General features: G+C 37.2%; 1 protein-coding gene and 1 pseudogene across 1 annotated transcript in view; one reads left to right on the top strand and one right to left on the bottom strand.

Moving 5' to 3' along the window:
- Positions 1 to 6: 6 nt before the first annotated feature.
- The window catches only part of FAM133B (family with sequence similarity 133 member B), a 30,296-nt gene continuing 7,851 nt past the window's right edge, over positions 7 to 22,451 (bottom strand). The window contains exons 2-10 of the mRNA XM_006155537.3: positions 18,765 to 18,862; positions 16,196 to 16,274; positions 13,538 to 13,612; positions 13,368 to 13,400; positions 12,890 to 12,952; positions 12,063 to 12,155; positions 9,411 to 9,461; positions 3,959 to 4,051; positions 7 to 464 (exon numbers count right to left, since the gene is read on the bottom strand). Of these exons, the coding sequence (XP_006155599.1) occupies positions 390 to 464; positions 3,959 to 4,051; positions 9,411 to 9,461; positions 12,063 to 12,155; positions 12,890 to 12,952; positions 13,368 to 13,400; positions 13,538 to 13,612; positions 16,196 to 16,274; positions 18,765 to 18,862 (660 nt within the window). The 3' untranslated portion in view covers positions 7 to 389. The remainder of the gene's footprint in view (positions 465 to 3,958; positions 4,052 to 9,410; positions 9,462 to 12,062; positions 12,156 to 12,889; positions 12,953 to 13,367; positions 13,401 to 13,537; positions 13,613 to 16,195; positions 16,275 to 18,764; positions 18,863 to 22,451) is intronic.
- LOC106735620 (selenoprotein K pseudogene) lies at positions 508 to 1,406 on the top strand (annotated as a pseudogene).

The raw sequence follows: 22,451 nt of genomic DNA, 5'->3' as shown, positions 1-22,451 counted from the left end.
ATTCCTGCTTATTTTTTCATTGCAGCTAGTGCTTACAGAGGTTTTTTTATGTTACTCTCGGTAACATAGCTGATCTGGAAGTAACTACTATGGAAGATAATAAAATCACCACACTTTAATCTCTTATTTCATATTATAGCTTAACAAAGTCAAAGAAATGTTTGAACTTATATTTCTAATAGTAAAACTACTAAAATAGAACTAAGAGATATTTGCTATTAGGGTATATTTCCTTTTTGCTGAACCAATCTGACTTTCTCCTACCCTATAAGCAAAGCTACTAAACATTACAGTTTTCTCAATTTGCACCCATGTATTTGATCCTGGTAAAATCCATTCATGCTTTACCATGACTTATTTTGTATTAAACCCAAACAGCTATACTGTTGTCATTTAGAAATGTAAGAGATACTTGCTGTTGCTTTTTCTCGTTCTTCACTGCTTTTCTTCTTTTTTGCTCGTACCTAAAAAATTCAAGTTTTTATAGAGAAGACAAACATAATTTGTATTAAAGGTATTTTTCTTTCATTCCCTAAAATATAGTGCATCTTCAAAATTTATGTACAAAAAACAGTGACAATCAAAATTACTTTTAAACAACTTCTTATATCTCAATGAGGTTTCAATGGAAAACAAGGAAAGAAAAATCAGATTTCAAATCCCTAGAGAGCTTCTCTTATCTTTCAGCACCTAAAAAAAGTAATGTAGAGGAGCTCTTAGCAGCTCCGACGCGGGGAATGGCAGGCGTGATGGTTTACATCTCGAATGGACAAGTACTGGACAGCCGGAGTCAGTCCCCATGGAGGTTATCTTTGATAACAGATTTTTTTCTGGGGAAGAGCCAATTTATAGTTTTGTTTTTCAAAACTGTGCTTCAGCAAGATGTGAAAAAGAGAAGAGGCTATGGAAACTCATCTGATTCCAGATATGATGACGGAAGAGGGCCACCAGGAAACTCTCCCTGAAGAATGGGTCAAATCAATCATCTGCATGGCCCCAGTCCTCCTCCAATGGCTGGAGGATGAGGAAGGTGAACGTCTGCTCTAAGAAGCAGACAACTGGACGTGCACATCCATAAGTAGGAGGAAGCCATCAGGAAGGAGAGGTCTGACCACACCAGAGAAGTTACTGAATGTGCCCATCTGAACAAGGATTGCTCTGTGTCCTCACAGATGAATGAGGTCATGCTGGGAATTCCCTCTCTGCAGGGATCTGGCCTGAGTGATATGCAATTCTATAAATGCACATGTTTATCTCATTATCTTTTTTGTATACTTGATTAAAGTATTGGTTATTGTTTTAATGAGTAAGTATTTTTAGCTTGCACAACTGACTCATCTTTGTATAATTAAATCACAAAATGCAGGCCAACTGGTTGCATGGTGGTTAAAATGTCTGGATCTCATGTGACCAACTACACGGTTTGAGTCCTAGATCTGGCACCCTGAGAAATACACTGGAATACAGTAGATATTTCTCTTATTTTATGGTAACAAACAATGGCAGCTATACACATAGTATACTCAGTATAAACCAACTGATTAAAATCCTTTTAAGTAACATTATCACCCCATTTATATTTTATTTCAATCCTTTAAAAATGTGGTACATTGATTTGAAATTAAACCAAATGTTATGGGATAGTAATAAAAAAATACTGTATAGTATGCAAGCAGGTAGCATGGTGGGTAAGGCACTGGACCCCCAAATGGCCAACCTCAGTTCAAGTCCTGGACCTGGTGGCTTACTTTCTCAATTTCTCTCTCTGTCTCTGATAAGCACAAGTGCTCTATAGCAAATTAAAAATAATCTTAAATAAATAAAATTAAATAAACAATTATTTACATGATTGTTCCATTTATAATAGCTTTGAATGTCATTTCAGGAGTTAACACAAAATATTGCTATCAAATAGGCCAACAGGTCTGATGGGACTGAGGGTCACAAATGCAGACCAAGTACAATGAAATCAAAGGGGAGACAGGCATAAACAACAAAAAGGCAAGACTCAGTATGGGCAGATAAAGAATACAGAGACTGGAACAGAGACGGGAAGGACTGATGTAAAAGGATGCCAACACAGAGAGGAGATGGAATCAGGAATACCTGTTCCTGTGGCAATCTGCTACTACTTTGTGTTACTAAGGACCAGAATCTCAACTTTCAGGTTATATTGTTGGAGGTTCAATATGTTCTCTCTCTTTTTTTTTTTTCTTTTCGGAGAGGTTTTTGCTACAGATAGAGATAGAAAGCGAGAAAACATCCCCCAGGGGGGATGGCCACGCCACAATCCCTTCTCCTCCATTCTCCTCTTGGGAACTTGGGCGTGCACGCACACGAGCCTGGCATGAGTTTAAGCCACCGGGTCCAGGACTTGAACCGCAGTTGACTACATGGGAGTCCAGCGACATAGCCATTAAGCGAACTGCTGGCCCCCTCAATATGTTCTCTTAAGAAAGATGCAACCTAATGGTAAAACTCACATGATTTTTGGTGTTATAATAAAAATCTAACCCAAGTGTAACACCAAGAATTATGCAAACTTTAGTCACCAATTACTCTGCCCAAGTTAATGCAAAACCTTTCATGATTAAACATGTCATTTAGTTGTTATAATAAAGTAAAATAATAGTTCCTATTTTATAGCTGAGAAAACCAAGGCTAAGAGACAAACACTTTATTTTTCTTTCTTTCTTTATTTCTTTTTTTTTGGAGAGGTTTTTTGCTATAGGGAGCATGTGCTCGCCAGACAGACAGAGACAGAGAGACAGAAAGCGAGAAATCACCCCCCAGGGGGGATGGCCATGCTGCAATCCCTTCTCCTCCATTCTCCTCTCGGGATCTTGGGCATGCACGCACACACGCCTGGCGCTGAGTTTAAGCCACCAGGTCCAGGACTCGAAATGCGGTCGACTACATGGGAGTCCAGCGACAGAGCTATTACGCTAACTGCTCGTCCCGAGACAAACACTTTAAAGATTGTAACTTACAGACCTGAAATTAACTAAGAATGCCCTCTAATTCCAATACAGTACGTCTAAGATAGGGACTGCCTCAGCTGAAAGGACTATAGAGATGATCTAAAACTCCTCCCTCATTTTCAGACAGGAAAATTGAGGTAACATCAATATTTCTCTTCCATCTCATCAGCAGTCTACTCTCCAAATAGCTCCAAACAAGAATAGTGTCAGTTAGATTGACATAGTATATGTAGAAGCCCGCCAGTGGCATGGTGGTTAAGGGCGCTGGACTCCTACATGGTCGACCATTGTTCAAGTCCTGGCCCTGGTGGGATTTGCTTTCTCATTTCCCCCCTGCCCCCCTCATTGTCCCTCTCTGGTCAAATTAAAATAAATAAATAAATAAAGTTAAATTAAAAAAAAAAAAAAAAGAAATAAAATAGTATATGCAATGTTCTAAAAATACCACGTAATTAAGTAAATGCTGGGTTTCAAGATGCTGCACATTACACTGCTTTTTTATATAATTAGAATGGTAGAACAATAAAAAGAAAGTATTAGATGAATAAAAATAAGGGAGAGTAGAAAAGTTTGTGGGAAATAGGAATAAGTATCAAAATAACTGTCATATAGTTATCTTCTAGAAAAATGCAGAACTTATTCTGAAGAACAACCTCCATTTTTTATCTCATACTAGAAAAGTAAGTAAATCAAATATTTATGAAGCCTTTAATATAAAATTGTTTAATTAATTATTATTATTATTTAACTTGCTACAAGGCATGGGTGCGCACCTGAGAGAAAAAGAGAGAGAGAGCAAGACAGAGCAAAAAAACAAGCCTTCAGGTCTGGGACTTGAACGGCAGTAGGCTGTGTGGGAGTCCAGCATCTAAACCACCATGCCACCTGGCTCTGAATATTCTTTTAACTAATTCATGTTTACTAAATTAACAATGAACACTATGAAGTAGAGAAAATAGAACTGATCATGTACTTACCTCCTCAATATAATCTGATTCTGACATGGACTCAGAGGACAAAGGTTTATCTTCAGGATACATCTTTCTTTTTTTGCTCAGTCCTTTAACGTCCTGTGAGAAATAATTTAACTTCACTTAAAAAGGTATGATATTATCCCACACAAATTTCATGTTACTAAGTTCTATTTACTAATCCTCTACTTATCACAAAAATTATCCTTTTTCATTTTAGAAATGTCTAAAAGTGATGTAATTTACCAGAATTTAACAGTTCATGCTACTATTGCTATGTGATATTTTCTAGAATTTAAGTCTTTAATTCCAAGAAAGCAATGCTTTTATTAAATAACTTGAAATAACCACACACCCTTTTAGATGTAATATCCTCTTTCTTTTAAACATGATACAAGATTTTATTTAAAAAAAATAAATTCAGATGACAGAATTATAGAGTCATAAACCAAGTAGATGGTGAAATATTTTGGTCCTCTGTATTCAATTTTTTTCTCCCTATCATGGGTTAGATCAGACATGCCTAGTGGTGAAGAAAAGGAATCAATGGGTAATTATTCACAATGATCTAAAAGGATCTTTACATAGTTTCTCCTTTGGTTCACTTGAAATATTAAATTCATATTTAAAAACATCTTAATCTCTAAATATTTTTAATACTAAAAAACTGAATAACTGAGGAAGGAGAGGGAACTGAGATTGAGAGAAATTATTTTTTAAAAATAATTATTAACTTTTATCATTTTTCAATTTTTTAAAATAATTATTTTATTTAAGTTTATTTAATTAATTAATTAATTAATTTTAATTTGACCAGAGAGGGACAGAGGGAGAGAGAGAGAGAAAGTGAGCAAGCAAGCTGCCAGGTCTGGGACTTGAACTGTGGTCAGCCATGTGGGAGTCCAGTGCCCTTAACCACCACATTACCTGCAGGCCCCTCATTTTTCAATTTGATTAGAGAGTCAGAGAAAGTACGAAAAGAAGCCCCCGGGATAGGTACCCTTAAACCACAATTGGCCAGATGGGAGTCTAGTGTCTTAGCCGCCATGCCACCTACCAGCCCTGATTGAAAGAAATTCTTAGCGGGTTAAATATATATTTTAAAAAATTAAAAACAAAACAAACAAACAAAACAAAATATGAAAATACCTAAAGATGGGGCCAGCAGGTGGCATGGTGGTTAAGAGTGCTGGACTCCTACATGGCCGATCACGGTTAAGAATCCCGGACCTGGTGGGACTCTACCCCCCCTCGTTCTGTCCTTCTCCGGTCAAATTAAAATAAGCAAACAAATAAGTAAAGATAAGTACTTCTTTAAAAAAAAAAAAAAGAAAGAAAGTAAGAAAGAAAGAAAGAAAGAAAGAAAACACCAAATTAAGTATGCCAAAATGTTAAAGTTTATTAGATCTGCACTATGGACATTCTGGTTATTATGTTATTTTCTATATATTTTGTTTCATATATCTAAAACAGTCAATAGCAATAAAGGCAAAACTATACACTGGAGGGACCAGCAAGTGGAGTGGTGGTTAAGGTGCTGGACACTCCCACATGGCTCACCATGGTTTGAGTCCTGGACCTGGTGGCTTGCTTTCTCACTTTCCCTCTATCTCTCTCTCTCTGGTCAAATTAAACTAAATGAATGAATTTTAAAAAATTAAATAAATTAAAAACAAAATACTATACACTGGAAAAACTGCTCATGGCCCAATCTTATACAGAAAAAGCAAGATATAAAACTCTGTATACAGCACTAATCCAATTTTAACGACATAAACAAAACAATTACAAAGACAATAAACTAACAGTGATGCTCTCAATGGGTTAGATTACAGGTGATTTTTTGGTTTTGCAAACAGCTTCATTAGTTTGGTTGAAATGAGAAATGTTCATTTTAAGAAAACATGCCCAGGACAAACTGTGTATAGTGGTTAGGGTGGCCGGATTGCATACAGCTGATTGCATGATCCAAGTTCCAGACCTGGTGACCTGAAAAACATGTTGGCCACATGTGCCTGCATGCCCAAAACCTTGATAGGAAGGAGAAAAGGAGAAGAGATTGTGGCATGACCATGACCATGCACCATTGAAGGGGTGCTTTCTCCCAATCACTCTGTTTCCCTGTGTCTCTCTGGTAACCACACACTCTCTGGCAATAATAATAATAAGAAAGTGGCTACTTATGTATTAGAATAAAGTATGTGTGGGGCCAGCAGGTAGTGTGATTAAGGCAGTGAATTTCTACTTGAACCATCCACAAAGGTTCGAGTTCTGGATCCTGTAGCTTGAAAATAATGTCAGGCACGTGTGTGAGTGGGCCCAAGATTCCAAGAGGATAACGGAGAAGGGACTATGGTATGGCCATCCCCCATGGGGGGGGAGGTTTACTCACTTTTCCTCTGTGTCTCTCTCTGGTGAGTGCATGTGACCTAGGACAAAAACCTAAAAAGAAAAATTCTATGTGAGGGGCCCAACAGATGGTATAATGGTTACGTCACTGGACTCCCATGTATTCGACCATGGTTTGAGTCCCGGACTTGGCTGCTTAAATCTCACACCGGGCATGGGTGTGTGTGTGCTCAAGATCCCGAGATGAGAATGGAGGAAAAGGGATTGAAGCATGGCCATCCCCCCTGGGGGTGATTTCCTACTTTCTGTCTCTGGGTGGGACACGCACCCTATAGCAAAAATCCCTAAGAAGAAAAAAATAATGCTATGTGTGAACCTAAAACAAATGCATTGTGATTTTAAAGAACTCAAAAATATTAGGTAAAGAGTAATATACATATATGATAAAATAAACAAATACTCATGTACATACCATCTGGAGTTAATAAATGGCTTATATTTGCTTCAGGTATTATTTTATATCACTTCTAGGTATATACCCAAGAGAGATGAAAACTTACGTCTACACAGAAACTTGAACGTGTTCTTAAACATGTGGATAACAGCACTATTTATAACAGCCAAAAAGTAGAAACAACCCAAATGTTCTTCAATGAATGAATGAATAGATAATTTACGGTATATGCATACAATGGGCTATTATTGAGCCATAATAAAAAGTACTGATATATGCTACAACTTGAATGAACTGTGAAACCATCATATTAGCTAAAAAAAAGTCAGGAGCAAAAAGGTCACATACTGTGTGACTGCTTTTATTTACTTATTTTTATTTAATGAGTTAATATATTTTTGAATTAATATATTTTGAGAGACTTTTGCTTCAGGGCACATGTACTCACTGAAGAGACAGAAAGACACAGAGTATGAGAAATCACCCTCGAGGGGACGGCCATACCAAAATCCCTTCTCCTCCATTCTCCTTTGGGGATTTTGGGCACACATGTATACATAACCAGCTTGAGTTTCAAGCTACCCAGTCCAAGACTCGAACCAAGGTTGACCACATGGGAGTCTAGTGCTTTAACCACTATGCCATCTGCTGGCCCCTTTATTTTTATTTTTAAATTTTGCCAAAGGGTGCATGCACTTGACCTGGAGTGGGGCCAGGGAGTGAGAAAGCAGTGCCCATAGGGGAGGGTCATGTTGCAATCCCTTCTTCCTCCATGTCTCACTCTTTTTGGGATTTTGGGCATACACTCACAGCCACCTAGCATGTTTTTTTAAGCTGCTGGGTGCAGGACTTTATTTTTTTAAGTTTTTTGCCATAGGATGCATGTATTTGATGGTGAGACACAGAGACAGTGAGAGAGAAAGTGAGATATCACCCTCACCAGGGGGATGGCCATGTTGCAATTCCTTCTCCTTCATTCTCCTCCTGGAATTTGGGCATGTACATACACACGCTCAGTGTGGTTTTCAAGTTGCTGAGTCTGGGACTTGAACAGTAGTCAGTCATGTGAGAGTCCAGCATCTTAATCACCATGCCACCTGCTGGCCCAGGTCCAGGACTTGTAATTGTCCAGTTAGCCATGTGGGATCCAAGGATGATTAAAAGTTTTGAAACTGAGAGATGTGGTGGCTATACAACACAGCATATGCACTAAGTAATACTGAATTGTAATTTCAAAATGGTGAATAGTGTCCTACAGATGGTATAGTGGTTACATCGCTGGACTTCCACATGGCTGACCATGGTTCAAGCTCCAGACCCAGTGGCTTTAAAAATCACACTGGGCACCTGTGCATGCATGCCCAAGATCCTGGGAAGAGGATGGAGAAAGGATTGAAGAATGGCCAGCCACCTCCTGGAGGGGAGGAGTGATTTCTCACTTGCCTTCTTACTGTCTCTGTCTCTTTCTTTCTCTCTGTGAGTGAATGTGCCCTAAGGCAAAAACCTCTAAAAACCCTAAAGGTGAATAGTATAATATGTAAAATTTCACTTCAATTTTTTTTTTTTTGAGAGATATTTTTGCTGTAGGGCTCATTCACTCACTTGGAGACATAGACAGAAACAGAAAGAGAGAATGTGAGAAATCACCCCCAGGAGGGATAGCCATGCCACAATTCTTCTCTAGTCTCCTCTTGGAATTTTGGGTATGCACACAAATGTGCTGGAGTGAGTTTCAAGCCACTAGGTCCAGGACTCAAACTGTGTGGTTGGCCACCTAGGAGCCTTAACCGCTATGCCACTTGCTGGCCTCATGACTTCAATTTTTAAAAAAGATAAAGACAAAGAATGTGTAAAATACAGTGACAATGATCTGTAGTTTTCCTTCATTAGTAATTGCTTTCTTTATAGACTCTTCTTTATTTTTTAATAATCTAGAATTTTAAATATAAACCAGAAACTTAGGTAAGGATAAATATAGCATTAATTACAGAAAAGTAATAGATGAAAATAAAACACCCACATACAACAGTAAAAAGATTTTTCAGGGACCAGCAGCTATGTCACTGGACTCTCATGTAGTTGACTGAGCGGTTTCAGTCCTGGACCTGGTGGCTTAAACCCATGCTGGGCATGCGTGCATGGGTACCCAGGAGCCTAAGAGGAGAATGGAGAAGGGATTATGGCATGGCCATCCCCTATGGGGGTTATTTCTCGCTTCCTGTCTCTTTGTCTCTGTCTCTCTGGTGAATACATGCGCCTTATAGCAAAAACCTCTCCCCCCCACCCCAATTTTTTTTTTTATTTTCAAAATTTATTTATGGTACACTCAATTTGAAACAAATTCATGTTCTAATTAAAAGGACCTTCTTTAAAATTACTAAAGAAAACAAAGGAAACGTTCAGTCTCCATTATTCTGTCTTTTAAATCTGAGATAATTCATTAATTTATACAAATTCAAACTCTGCAGGAATACTCTTCTGATCTTTTACCTTTGATAATAAATCTCTCAATAAAAAATTTCCTTAAATGAGCATGGACTGCCATAAAAACAGGAAATAAATCTCTTAGAAAGAAATACTCATTATTGTTAATTCCCTGGTTCAATTAAGTACTATATGACAGACTACCTTAAGGCAATGTAAAAGTACAATTACCTTATCTTTCTCAGTTGCATCCTTTGATTTCTTTCTCTTTTTTAAACTATCCTAAACAAACAAATATAAACATATAAGTTTTAAATATAAAGGATACAGCAACAAGGACCAATATACTAAGGAAAAAAAAAAGATTTGTTCTCTGACTGAAAAATGTTTACTTTAAAGCTAGCATATTATTCTGAAAATGTTAAGTGAATATACATTTTAGATATATATGTATACATTTGCTTATAAGCAAAGAGACTTCTTCACCTATCTGGCTATATATCAAATCTGTGTACTATGAAAACTGCCAAATAATGCCTGTGATGCCCATATGGTTTATTTGAAAACAGGACTTTATGCCACTAACTTTGCCTACAGTGGTCATATGCACAGGAATTTGGATTCACACTATGCTAAGACACCCACCAATCTGATCCCTACTCTCCTCTTCAGGAAAGGAAGCAAGAATTTCTGCTTGTCAATCTGTTAGCTGTAGCTATGAACTTCCCTGGGCCTCCCATTTCCTTATCTGTACAGTGGATTAATAAATAACTATAATATTTCATGGATCATTGAGAGAATTAAATGTGGTAAATGTATCAATTGTTTAAAACGGCCAACACATAGTAGGCACTCAAAAAAATGTAAGCTAATGTAAGGTTGGCTCTTCTGCTTCAACAGAGAGAAAACCAACATTTACTGAATATTTGAATATTTCCTAAATGCCAGCCATTTTGTCAGGAAAAAAAAATCTCACCAGACCAAGATACCTGCTATAAAATCCAGACAATGCTTTGGTTTCCTCAGATTCTAGTAAAGCGTTTATGAAATTATGGTCCTTCGATATCCCTACAGGGTATTGAAGGGGATTCATTAAAAATGTACTTTCAAGTCTGATAGAACTTACCAAATCAGACTCTGGAGATGGGGCATCAGAATCAATATTTTTGTCAAGAATCTTAGGCCTTTTAAACACTTCTTTTTCCCCCTTGAACTACAACTACTTATGAAAATGGGGAAAATAAGCTGTTAGGGAAATATGGAGATACAGAGACATATGTATGAAAATACTACAAGAATTATTAAATGTTACATGTAAGATATTAAGTACATCAATTAAATGACATAGGACATCAAAGTACAAATAAACAGACAGTAACTCATTTGTGAAGTGAAAGCAATTTAAGATAGGTGGAACTAAAAGAAAAACTTCACTAAATGTCTTTGCTATCCAAAATGTTATTGATTTAAATAATTTTACCTTACTGTCTGATTCAGTTTCTGATATGGAGCTTTCAGAAGATTTATGTGAACGGTTCTTCTTTTTCTTTCTCCTTTTTCCTTGTTTCTTGTCCTATTTAAAACATATTTAGAAACATTTGTTTTGTTTCAAAAATATAATTTTTGCACCATTACTATTATCAAACCATTATCAATTAGCACAACTTTCTCTTTTTTAAACTATCCTAAACAAACAAATATAAACATATAAGTTTTAAATATAAAGGATACAGCAACAAGGACCAATATACTAAGGAAAAAAAAAAGATTTGTTCTCTGACTGAAAAATGTTTACTTTAAAGCTAGCATATTATTCTGAAAATGTTAAGTGAATATACATTTTAGATATATATGTATACATTTGCTTATAAGCAAAGAGACTTCTTCACCTATCTGGCTATATATCAAATCTGTGTACTATGAAAACTGCCAAATAATGCCTGTGATGCCCATATGGTTTATTTGAAAACAGGACTTTATGCCACTAACTTTGCCTACAGTGGTCATATGCACAGGAATTTGGATTCACACTATGCTAAGACACCCACCAATCTGATCCCTACTCTCCTCTTCAGGAAAGGAAGCAAGAATTTCTGCTTGTCAATCTGTTAGCTGTAGCTATGAACTTCCCTGGGCCTCCCATTTCCTTATCTGTACAGTGGATTAATAAATAACTATAATATTTCATGGATCATTGAGAGAATTAAATGTGGTAAATGTATCAATTGTTTAAAACGGCCAACACATAGTAGGCACTCAAAAAAATGTAAGCTAATGTAAGGTTGGCTCTTCTGCTTCAACAGAGAGAAAACCAACATTTACTGAATATTTGAATATTTCCTAAATGCCAGCCATTTTGTCAGGAAAAAAAAATCTCACCAGACCAAGATACCTGCTATAAAATCCAGACAATGCTTTGGTTTCCTCAGATTCTAGTAAAGCGTTTATGAAATTATGGTCCTTCGATATCCCTACAGGGTATTGAAGGGGATTCATTAAAAATGTACTTTCAAGTCTGATAGAACTTACCAAATCAGACTCTGGAGATGGGGCATCAGAATCAATATTTTTGTCAAGAATCTTAGGCCTTTTAAACACTTCTTTTTCCCCCTTGAACTACAACTACTTATGAAAATGGGGAAAATAAGCTGTTAGGGAAATATGGAGATACAGAGACATATGTATGAAAATACTACAAGAATTATTAAATGTTACATGTAAGATATTAAGTACATCAATTAAATGACATAGGACATCAAAGTACAAATAAACAGACAGTAACTCATTTGTGAAGTGAAAGCAATTTAAGATAGGTGGAACTAAAAGAAAAACTTCACTAAATGTCTTTGCTATCCAAAATGTTATTGATTTAAATAATTTTACCTTACTGTCTGATTCAGTTTCTGATATGGAGCTTTCAGAAGATTTATGTGAACGGTTCTTCTTTTTCTTTCTCCTTTTTCCTTGTTTCTTGTCCTATTTAAAACATATTTAGAAACATTTGTTTTGTTTCAAAAATATAATTTTTGCACCATTACTATTATCAAACCATTATCAATTAGCACAACTTAAAGAATCAGCTTATAAATGTTTTTCTTAATAACTAATATCACTTCCCTGTTTATGTTTTTAAACACTTTTAATTGCCAGAAGGCATGTGTGCAAAAGGGAGAAAGAGAGAAGGAGAGAGAGAGAGAGCATGTGCACAAACCCCAATACAGTGTGGTCACGCTGTAGTCCTTTCTCCATTTCTCTATCCTGCTGGGATTCTGGGCATGCGCACACATGCGCCCAGCATGTTTTTCAAGCTGCCAGGGCTGGGATTTGAACAGTGGTCAGTCAGCCATGTAGGATCTGGCTCTCTTACCAAAAGGCTATAAGACGACCCTATTACCTTTCCTGTTTTGTTCAAAATAAAAGTCAACTGACTCAATCGCATGTAATCCTTAGCATGTAGTCAAACAGCATTTCAGATTTTTTAAGTCTGTCTCTTCTGATATCTTTAAATGAACAAAATAAATTGAGAAATCTAAAATATACATATATCAACATGCAAATACCTAGGTATCACTTGCTAATGTCAGTGCTCTAAGTTATTAATGATTAATTAAAACCTAGAAGTAACTGTTTCTAACATATTTCACAATGGGTTTCTTGGCCTTAAAGAAATTAGAGATGTTACTTCGTTAGTTTTTATAAGCAAACCTTACCTCATCTTCAGAATCTGAAGAACTGCTGGAAGAATCAGAGCTCGATGAAGAAGAGGATGAATACTTGACCAAGCACAAAACAATTAAAGCTTGTGAGATGCAGGAATTTCTTTGTTTTAATAGGTCTCTCAAATACTTAGTGAAATCAGTCTAGTGTCTAAGAAACAGATGCCATATTCATAAGACAAATATGAAGATGTAAAATGTGACACCTGTAACCCCCACCCCCAAAACTCAACAAAGTGAAACTATGGTCATCGATTTTCTTTAAAAAACAACAAAGGAGTGACTAGGTTATAAGGAGGTCATCACCTTTCTTTCTTATTAATAATGAAACAAAATCAGCCATCACAACCTCCAGAATTCCCGACTCATCTAGTGTTTAAGTTATCTTTAGCATACAGGTTAAAGAAATTATTCTTACTTTTTTTGCAGGCTTTAATTGTAACACTTAGAAAAATGGAAAACTTTTGCTCACCCTACCAGATTTCTTCTTTTCTTTTTTCTTTTTCTAAATGGAAAGAAATAAAGCACAAGTCTAAGTTGATATGAGCTTTGAAACGCATCTATTGAAAGTAGCATACAACATTATTATGAAATTCCACCTATGAGATTAAGAATAGCCATTAACTAAAAATTGGTTATTACCTGTCTTTTTTTGGATGAGCTCTCACATCCACTTAACAATTTCTCTCTGTGTTTTTCTAGTTCTTTCTTCCAATTCTGCAAAAAGGTTATAAACACCATCAGAGGGTATCTATCTTCTTCCGACAGATGGATGGATAACCACTACTTTCTTACTTCCATCTTCTAAGAACACTCACTCACCTCGGCTTCTAATTAAAATCAAAAGGTACTCCAGGTATGAATCTTCGACCCTATACTAATGAACCACATTACTAAAGGGTGGGAGTTCTTCTCTGTACATTGAAGGGAATTGGTGTTATTACTGAAGTCTTTTTTCCTTTTCAATAAAAATGGCTAGATTCTCTTTCCTGACTGCAGACTATAGAAGTGAGAGATGGGGTGGGGAAGGAGAGGGGCAAGGAGCCTTGCCAGGGTCTTGTCCAGCCACAATCCCCTTCCATCAACTCTCTGGCCTATCAGTATCTTGGGAACTCACAGTACACCCAAGGTGTCCAGATTGACTAGGCTAGGGACTACAACCTGCTGGCACATGTGTCTTCTACCAATGTAATTCAGTACGCTGTCAACTAGGCTGGGCCCTGATGTCAGTTTAATTTGTAGCCCAGCCGGAGAACCTAGAAGGGTAGAGGGAAGTCATTTTCTTCTTCTCAAAATAATTCCCCCCAAAACAGGTAAACATTATTTTGGAAGTTCCAAGGGGAAGAACTTAATGTGTAGGTAACTGAAATGATTTAAATTACTATATGATGGCTATTCTCTTTTTTTTTTATAGAAAGCACACATTTACATATAAAACTATATTCAATATAACAATAACACTTCTAAAATACAGAGCCCCCTTACAAAGAGCTATGCCCAAATCCTTAGTTTATTGAAAAACAAAACATAAAAACAATTGCATTTTTATTATGAAACTGAGCAGCAACCTCCCACCCCACCCCCAAAAGGAATGGCCATCCACAGTACCCCTTCCGTTGAGGAAAGAAGTGGATATTATCCAAACTGAAAATTAATTAGAGCTAAACTTAAAGTAAAGTATTTTTCTAAGCTGCATGAAATATGAGGCCCATTTGAATTTTAATGGCCCAAGGTTTGAGACTCCAAACTTTGGTTATGCTAGCCCATGTGTTTGGAAATAACTGTTTGAAGGTATACTCTAATCCACAGTACACAAAGAAAATTCAAATGCTCCAAAATTTACAATGTGGCCAATGGTTCCCTTTTTCCTGCAATGCTCCCAAAACTTCTGATATAGAGCTGTGTCCTTTTAAGGAACCTGTGTATTCTTTCCGAAGAACTTCTAACCTGCCCTCTTCTCTGCCTTTGTGTCATAAAAATTAGTTTATTTGGGCTAGCAGGTGGTATGGAGGTTAAGGTGCAGGATCTCACATGGCTTACGGAGTTCAGATCATAGACATGGTTGAAGTCCTTGACCCTAAAGCTTGAGAAAATGTCGAGCATGTATGTGCACACCCAAAAATCCTGAGAGGAGAATGGAGGAGAAGAGATTGTGGTGTGACTATCTCCCCGGAGATAATTTCTTACTTTCCCTCTCTCTCCCCCAAAGGCACGTGCACCCTACAACAAACCTAAATAATACATAAATAAAATTAGTTTCTCAGCTGTGGGCATTAGGGAATGGTTGAGATAATTGGTAAAATAAGCAATATTGGGGCCAGAAGGTAGCGTGGTGATTAAGGCACTGGATCCCATACGGCTGACTTCATGGTTAAGTCCTGAACCTGGCGGCTATAAAAACAAACAGGGAGGGCACGTGTGTGTGTGTGTGCCCAAAATCCCGAGAAGAGAATGGAGTAGGCATTGAGGCATGGCCATTCCCCCAGGGGATGCTTTCTCAATTTCTATCTCTGTTTTTGTCTCTGTTCAGCGAGCACATGCACCCTGTGGGTGGGGAGGCAGGGGAAGTAATACTGGCCAAGAGTCAGGGTCACAAGATTAAAAACAAAACTGCCCCTTGAAAGAAAAGATAAGGTTTTAACTTAAATTTTTAAGATGAAGCTGACTCCATAGTCAAATCAAACACAGCTGACTGTGGTTCAAGTCTTGGGCCCAGTGGCTTGAAAAACATGCTGAGTATGTGTCTGCGCATAACCAAAATCCTGACAGATTGGAAAATGCAGGAAAATGATTGCTGCGGGACTATGCCTCATTGTGCAGTGCTTTCTGCCTGCCCCCTATGGGCAAGTGCATGCTTTCTTCGGCAATTAAAAAGAAAAAAGATGTTTTACAGGATGTAAACTGCTGGCTGTGAGCACAGACTCCAGACTGAATGGCACCAGTAACCTGATTATTGCCCATCCCAGGATACAAAGCAACTGCTGAAGACCCCATCAATTGAGAAAGCCCCTGAGAAGATCATGCCCTCCTAAACAAATCATCAAGTGGATTGTGCTCCTAAGACCCCTACACTTAATTCTGCCTTTAAAAATGCATGCCTGGAATTCCACAGGGAGACCAGGCCTTTTTGGCATTAGGTTTTACTTTTATTGCTCTGCACATGGCAATAGAGCTGTATTCTCCATTACCAAACCCCCTGTCTACAGTCTGGTTTGTAATGCATGGGCTGGCAAATGTGGTTTGAGAATTACAAGGAAAAAGTATTATTATTTTTTTTTTTCAAAAGAGCTATTTACAAACCTCATTCATTTTTTCTTCAAATTCAGCCAAAGCCTTGGAGCCTTTCTTTTTCTTTTCTAGTTGTTCTTTCACTTCTTCCCTTAAAGATAATAGAATGTACAAATAAATTTTCAAGCATTTCAAATTAGACGTTTACGAACAAGACAAAACAAATTTCATGAATAAACTTTTCTTAATATTCTAAGATGTCTACATTCACATTACTTTGTTCATATGCATTTAAATAAATTATAACAAAGTCCATCAGATAACACCAATCACCCCTCTTTTACACATGACTTATAAAAGCCAATACACCAAACATCTGGGCACTTACATATAAAAGGTATTGTTTTAAATACATTTTCATTTAATCTTTACAATGACCCAGTGAGAAAAGGAGGTAGGCAGCCCATTTTACACATAAACTGAGGCTTGGAGAAGGTTAGAAATCTGCCTACGGCTGGTAGCTTCAGTGTTAGGGTGAGCTAAAGGTCTGTTTGATTAAATTATTATATTCTATTACCCATTTTGTAATGTATTTGACATGCTGTAAGGACAAGAATTAATATAGCATTCCTGACTGCTAATTCTTAGAAAGGTTTGGTTACAAAATTGGTCCTAAAGTAGGTTCTAGGTGGGTAACTGAGAGCTTGGATTTTGGAGGATTCTTACCCTAAGGGTACAATAAGAATAGCTCACTGTGCCTAAATGGTTTGTGCAAACAATGTGGATTAGGCTGAATACCTGCTTCCTTCGGGAAATCTGCAGTTCTGGCATGTGACAGGTGGAGGCTGTCACAGCCTACAATGAAAACCTTGGGCACGGAGTATCTAATGAAATTCCCTGGTTGGAAATAATCTTATATGCGCTGTCACAACTTCCTGCTAGGAGAATTAGGTGTATCTGATATGATTCCACTAGGAGAGGGCCCTTGAAGCCTGTACCTGGTCTCCCCCAGACTTTGCCTTTTCCCTTTGCTTACTGTGCTCGGTATCTTTCCACTGAAATAAAGATGACCACAAATACAACTATCTGCTGAGTCTTCCTATGAGTTATCCAACCTGAAGGCTGTTTCAAACACCTCTGATACACAGTAAAATGCTTGAGTATTTCCCCCTTGAAGTTCATTCTCTGTTCCTATTTTAAAGATAAAATATACTTTGTTTTAAAATAATTTATTTTCTTGAGACCAGCAGTTAGTTAGCGTAATGGCTATGTCGCTGGAGTCCCATGTGGCTGACTGCGGTTCAAGTCTCAGACCCGGTGGCTTAAACTCATGCCAGGTGCGTGTGCATGTGTGCCCAAGATCCTGGGAAGAGAAGAGATTGCAGCGTGGCCATCCCCACTGGGGGATGATTTCTCACTTTCTGTCTCTGTCTTTCTGGCGAGTACACATGCTCTGTAGCAAAAACCTCTCCAAAAAAAAAAAAAAGAAGAAAGAAAGAAAGAAAGAAAGAAAGGAATAAATTTATTTATTTTCTGGTATGCTATAGTGGTTAACCACAGCACTCATGTACACTGAAGAAGTGGATAGTGCTTACTTTCTATTTAGCTCAAAAGAAGAAATGCATATTATATATAAGCAAGTCTTTCTACCATGGGTACCATGTTTTCAGGGGCACTAGAAAGTATTCTGAAGTTTGTTGTACTTAACCTCAGGAGTATGGTAACGATAAAGAGCATATATTAAAAAATAATAAGACCTGCATAATGATGCTTTATTTATAAATGGTTGAAGCCACTCAGTGAGTTTTTATAATTCACTGATAAAAATAGCAGATAAATCTAGAAATAAGGCTGAAAATGATCATTCCTAATATAGTTAGTTCTGAATAAAGGACAAGAGTATTAAAGCCTTAACTACCACAATACCTGCTGACCCCATTTTATACTTATGCATATTTCAAAAGAAAACACAAATCAAATACTACTTTGAAAAAATTCATCTATCTCTGTCAGTTGCTTGGCAATCAATACAAGTAAGGACAAACTTTAAAGTTTATAAAAAGAAAGAAAGAAAGAAAGGAATAAATTTATTTATTTTCTGGTATGCTATAGTGGTTAACCACAGCACTCATGTACACTGAAGAAGTGGATAGTGCTTACTTTCTATTTAGCTCAAAAGAAGAAATGCATATTATATATAAGCAAGTCTTTCTACCATGGGTACCATGTTTTCAGGGGCACTAGAAAGTATTCTGAAGTTTGTTGTACTTAACCTCAGGAGTATGGTAACGATAAAGAGCATATATTAAAAAATAATAAGACCTGCATAATGATGCTTTATTTATAAATGGTTGAAGCCACTCAGTGAGTTTTTATAATTCACTGATAAAAATAGCAGATAAATCTAGAAATAAGGCTGAAAATGATCATTCCTAATATAGTTAGTTCTGAATAAAGGACAAGAGTATTAAAGCCTTAACTACCACAATACCTGCTGACCCCATTTTATACTTATGCATATTTCAAAAGAAAACACAAATCAAATACTACTTTGAAAAAATTCATCTATCTCTGTCAGTTGCTTGGCAATCAATACAAGTAAGGACAAACTTTAAAGTTTATAAAATTATTTCACAAATACCAGGTAGGCCTTGGTCGATTCAGATAATCCTGGATCGTTGGTCCTGAAGACTGGATTGGACCCCTTGATCTGGCCATTGCTATTGGGTTCATATATGCCTGCAGGAAAAAACAAAATTAATTCTACAGAAGTAACCACTAAACATGCAAAAATCACAACTGTCAAGTAATCTTTACTACGCCTGCACACTATGTCCAACTAAGCACAATAATCTGACCAACCAACTTTTTATTTCAAAAATAAATTTAACCCACTACTAAGCTTGAAAGTTTGTAAAATAAGTAATGTCACTATTTCACAGAAAATGTGTCTTTTTTCTTTTTGAAATCAGGAGATTTGATGAAATAATGATACCTCTTGGGACCAGCAGTTGGTGTAATGGCTGTGTCACTGGACTCCCACATAGTCAACCACGGTTTGCGTCCCGGACCCGGTGGCTTAAACTCACGCCGGGCACGTGTGCGTCCAAGATCCCGAGAGAACAGAGGAGAAGGGATTGCGGCATGGTCATCCCCCCTGGGGGGGTGATTTCTCGTTTTCTGTCCCTCTCTGTCTGTCTGGAGAATGCACGTGCCCTATAGCAAAAACCTCTCCAAAAAAACCAAAAAACAAAAAAAAAAACTCGGGGCCGGCAAGTGGCATGGTGGTTAAAGGCGCTGGACTCCAACATAGCTGACCATGGTTCAAAGTCTCGGATCTGGTGGCTTGCTTTCTCACTTCCTCTCTCTCTCTTGTCTCTCTCTGATCAAACTGGAAAATAATAATGATAATAATAATAAATAAAGTTAAATAAAATAATTCTTTAAAAAAATGATACCTCTTATTTACTGATGGCTTTATAATCTTTTCTCCTAAAATTATAACCTTGTAAGGATGATAACATGAAGCTCATTAGTAAATTAAGAAACTCAATTCCAAGGAAGTTAAAAAAGATCTAATTCTAGAGGCCAGCATGTGGCATGGTGGTTGAGGTGCTGGACTCCCACATGGCTGACTGTGATTCAAGTCCTGGACCTGGTGGCTTGCTTTCTTACTTTCTCTTTCTCTCTGTCTCCCTCTGATCAAATTAAAAGATAAATAATAACAAATAAAACCAAATAAATAAATCTTTAAAAAAATCTAATTGTAAATTCACTGCTTACTCTACAATAATTTTTTAAAAGAGTTATTTTATTTCACTTTATTTGTTTATTTTAGTTTAATCAGAGAGGGACAGAGTGAGAGAGAGACACAGAGAGAGAAAAAGTGAGAAAAGCAAGCTGCTAGGTCCCGGACTCAAACTGCAGCCAGAAATGTTATGCCATACTGATGGCAAATTTATCCACTAACTGTTAACATTGAAAATTAACTATGTACAAGCAACAACAACAAATAAAGACTTCATCAAAACTACACATATATCAAAGAACACTATCAAGAGTGAAAAGACAATTGACAAGTGAGGAAATATTAGCAAATCATGTATCTGATAAAGGACTAATATCCAAAAAATATGAAGTGTTCCAACAACTTAACAACAAAAGTCCATCACCAAGGGGGTGCTTTCTCAATTTCTCTTATCTCTGGTGACCACATGTGCCCTCTGGCAAAATTATAAACAAAACAAAATAACAAACAAAGCCAAAAAAATGACTTTGCTAGAGATATACAGTTTAGTTTATTAATTCACTCTCAAATTCTTGAACTTCATATTTGGTTTTCCCAAATTCAATTTAAGTCAATAAATATTTATAAAACTCCTCTACTTTTTAAATACCAAGAATATTGGTTGAAAATGACTACTATGAAAGTTGATTTTAACGTCTTAAACCTACTACTTAGCATTATAAAAGAAGTAGAAGGAAATAACGTATTTGTTACATTTTATTTAACAAACTCTGTAAAAGTGATCGAGATTTCCCATCTTCATTATACATGCTCCTCAACCTCTGGTGGAGCTATATCCCAATAAACCCATTATAAATTCAAACTATTTTAAATGAAAAATACATTTAGGGCCAGCAGATAGAATAGATGTTAAGGTTGTTGGATCCCACATGGCCAACTGCATGGTGTAAGTCCCAGACCAAGCAGCTTGAAAAACATGCTGGGCAATCCAGCAAGTGGTATGGAGGTTAAAATGCTGAATTCCCATATGGCCAGCCGTGGTTCAAGTTCGAGTCCCAGACTTAGCTGCTTGAAAATCATACTGGGCAGGCCAGCAGGTGGTGTTGTGGTTAAAGGTGTTGGACTGCCACATGGCTGACCGTGGTTCAAGTCCCAGACCTGGTGGCTTGCCTTGTTACTTTCTCTCTCTGTCGCTAGTCAAATAAAAAAAAAATAAAAAATAAAAAAAAAAGATATTACTACATGGAGTTAAATAATTCTTTTTTTTTAAGAATTATTTTATTTAACTTTATTTATTTATTTAAATTTGACCAGAGAAGGACAGAGTGAGAGAGAGAGAGGGATAGGGAAAGTGAGAAGGCAAGCTACCAGGTCTGGGACTTGAACCATGGTCAGCCATGTGGGAGTCCAGCGTCCTTAACCACCATGCCACCTGCCAGCCCCAATAAAATAATTCTTTAAAAAAAAGAAAAATCATACTGGGCAAGGGAACCAGCAATTAGCGTAATGACTATGTCGCTGGATTCCCACGTAGTCGACTGCGGTTCGTGTCTGGACCCGGTGGCTTAAAACTCACGCCGGGCGCGTGTGCGTGCATGCCCAAGATCCCGAGAGGAGAATGGTGGAGAAGGGACTGCTGCGTGACCTTCCCCCCTGGGGGGTGATTTCTCGCTTTCTGTCTCTATGTCTTTCTCTGTCGGTCTGGCGAGCGCACGGGCCCTATACCGAAAACCTCTCCAAAAAAAAACTATACTGGGCAAGTGTGTTTTTGTGCCCAAAATCTCAAGAGGAGAATGGAAAAGAAGGGAGTGCAGTGTGGCCATTCTCCCTGGGGGGAGAGTAATTTTTCACTTTCCCTTTCTTTCTTCAGTGAACACATGTACCCTACAGTAAACTAAAAAGAAAAACAAACAAAAAACCCAAAACACGTTTACACATCTTACCTACTGAATGTCATAGCTTACTTAGTCTGACCTACCTTAAAAGCACCCAGAAGACTTACATTTACCTACAGTTAGAGAAAATTATGTAATACAAAGCAAGTTTCACTAAAAGTAAATGTATTTTATAATAAAGTATTGACTATCTCACTAGTAAAAGTGAAAAACAGAATGCAATCCTAATTATTTTAAGAAAAAAATAATTTTTTAAAAGAGATTTTTGCTATAGGGTGTGTGCGCTCACAGGAGAGACAGAAAGAAACAAAAAGCGAAAAATCGCCTCCAGTGGAGATGACAACATTGCAATCCCTTCTCCTCCATCTCCTCTAGGGATCTTGGGCATGCACACACAAAAACCTGGAGTAAGTTTTAAGTTACCGGGTCCAGGTGGTCAACTATGTGGGAGTCCAGCAAAGTAACCATTATGCCATCTGCTGGTACCAATAACTGTTTTTTCTTTTTTTAAACAAACAAACCAATGATAGCCCATACCATCTGTAACTTGGGGGCCATCTGTGTAAGTTATATACTCAGGCAGAGTAAACAATACAAAACCACCATAAACAACACATACTTAGAATTATTTTCACTCAATTGACACAGACTAATTACTCAGGATGAAAAAGGCAAACCTTTGACA

Source organism: Tupaia chinensis, unplaced genomic scaffold, assembly GCF_000334495.1.
Source record: "Tupaia chinensis unplaced genomic scaffold, TupChi_1.0 Scaffold000460_1, whole genome shotgun sequence".
Taxonomy (NCBI): Eukaryota; Metazoa; Chordata; class Mammalia; order Scandentia; family Tupaiidae; genus Tupaia; species Tupaia belangeri.
Note: the sequence above shows the minus strand (reverse complement) of the source record. Positions and strands in the feature narration are given on the sequence as shown.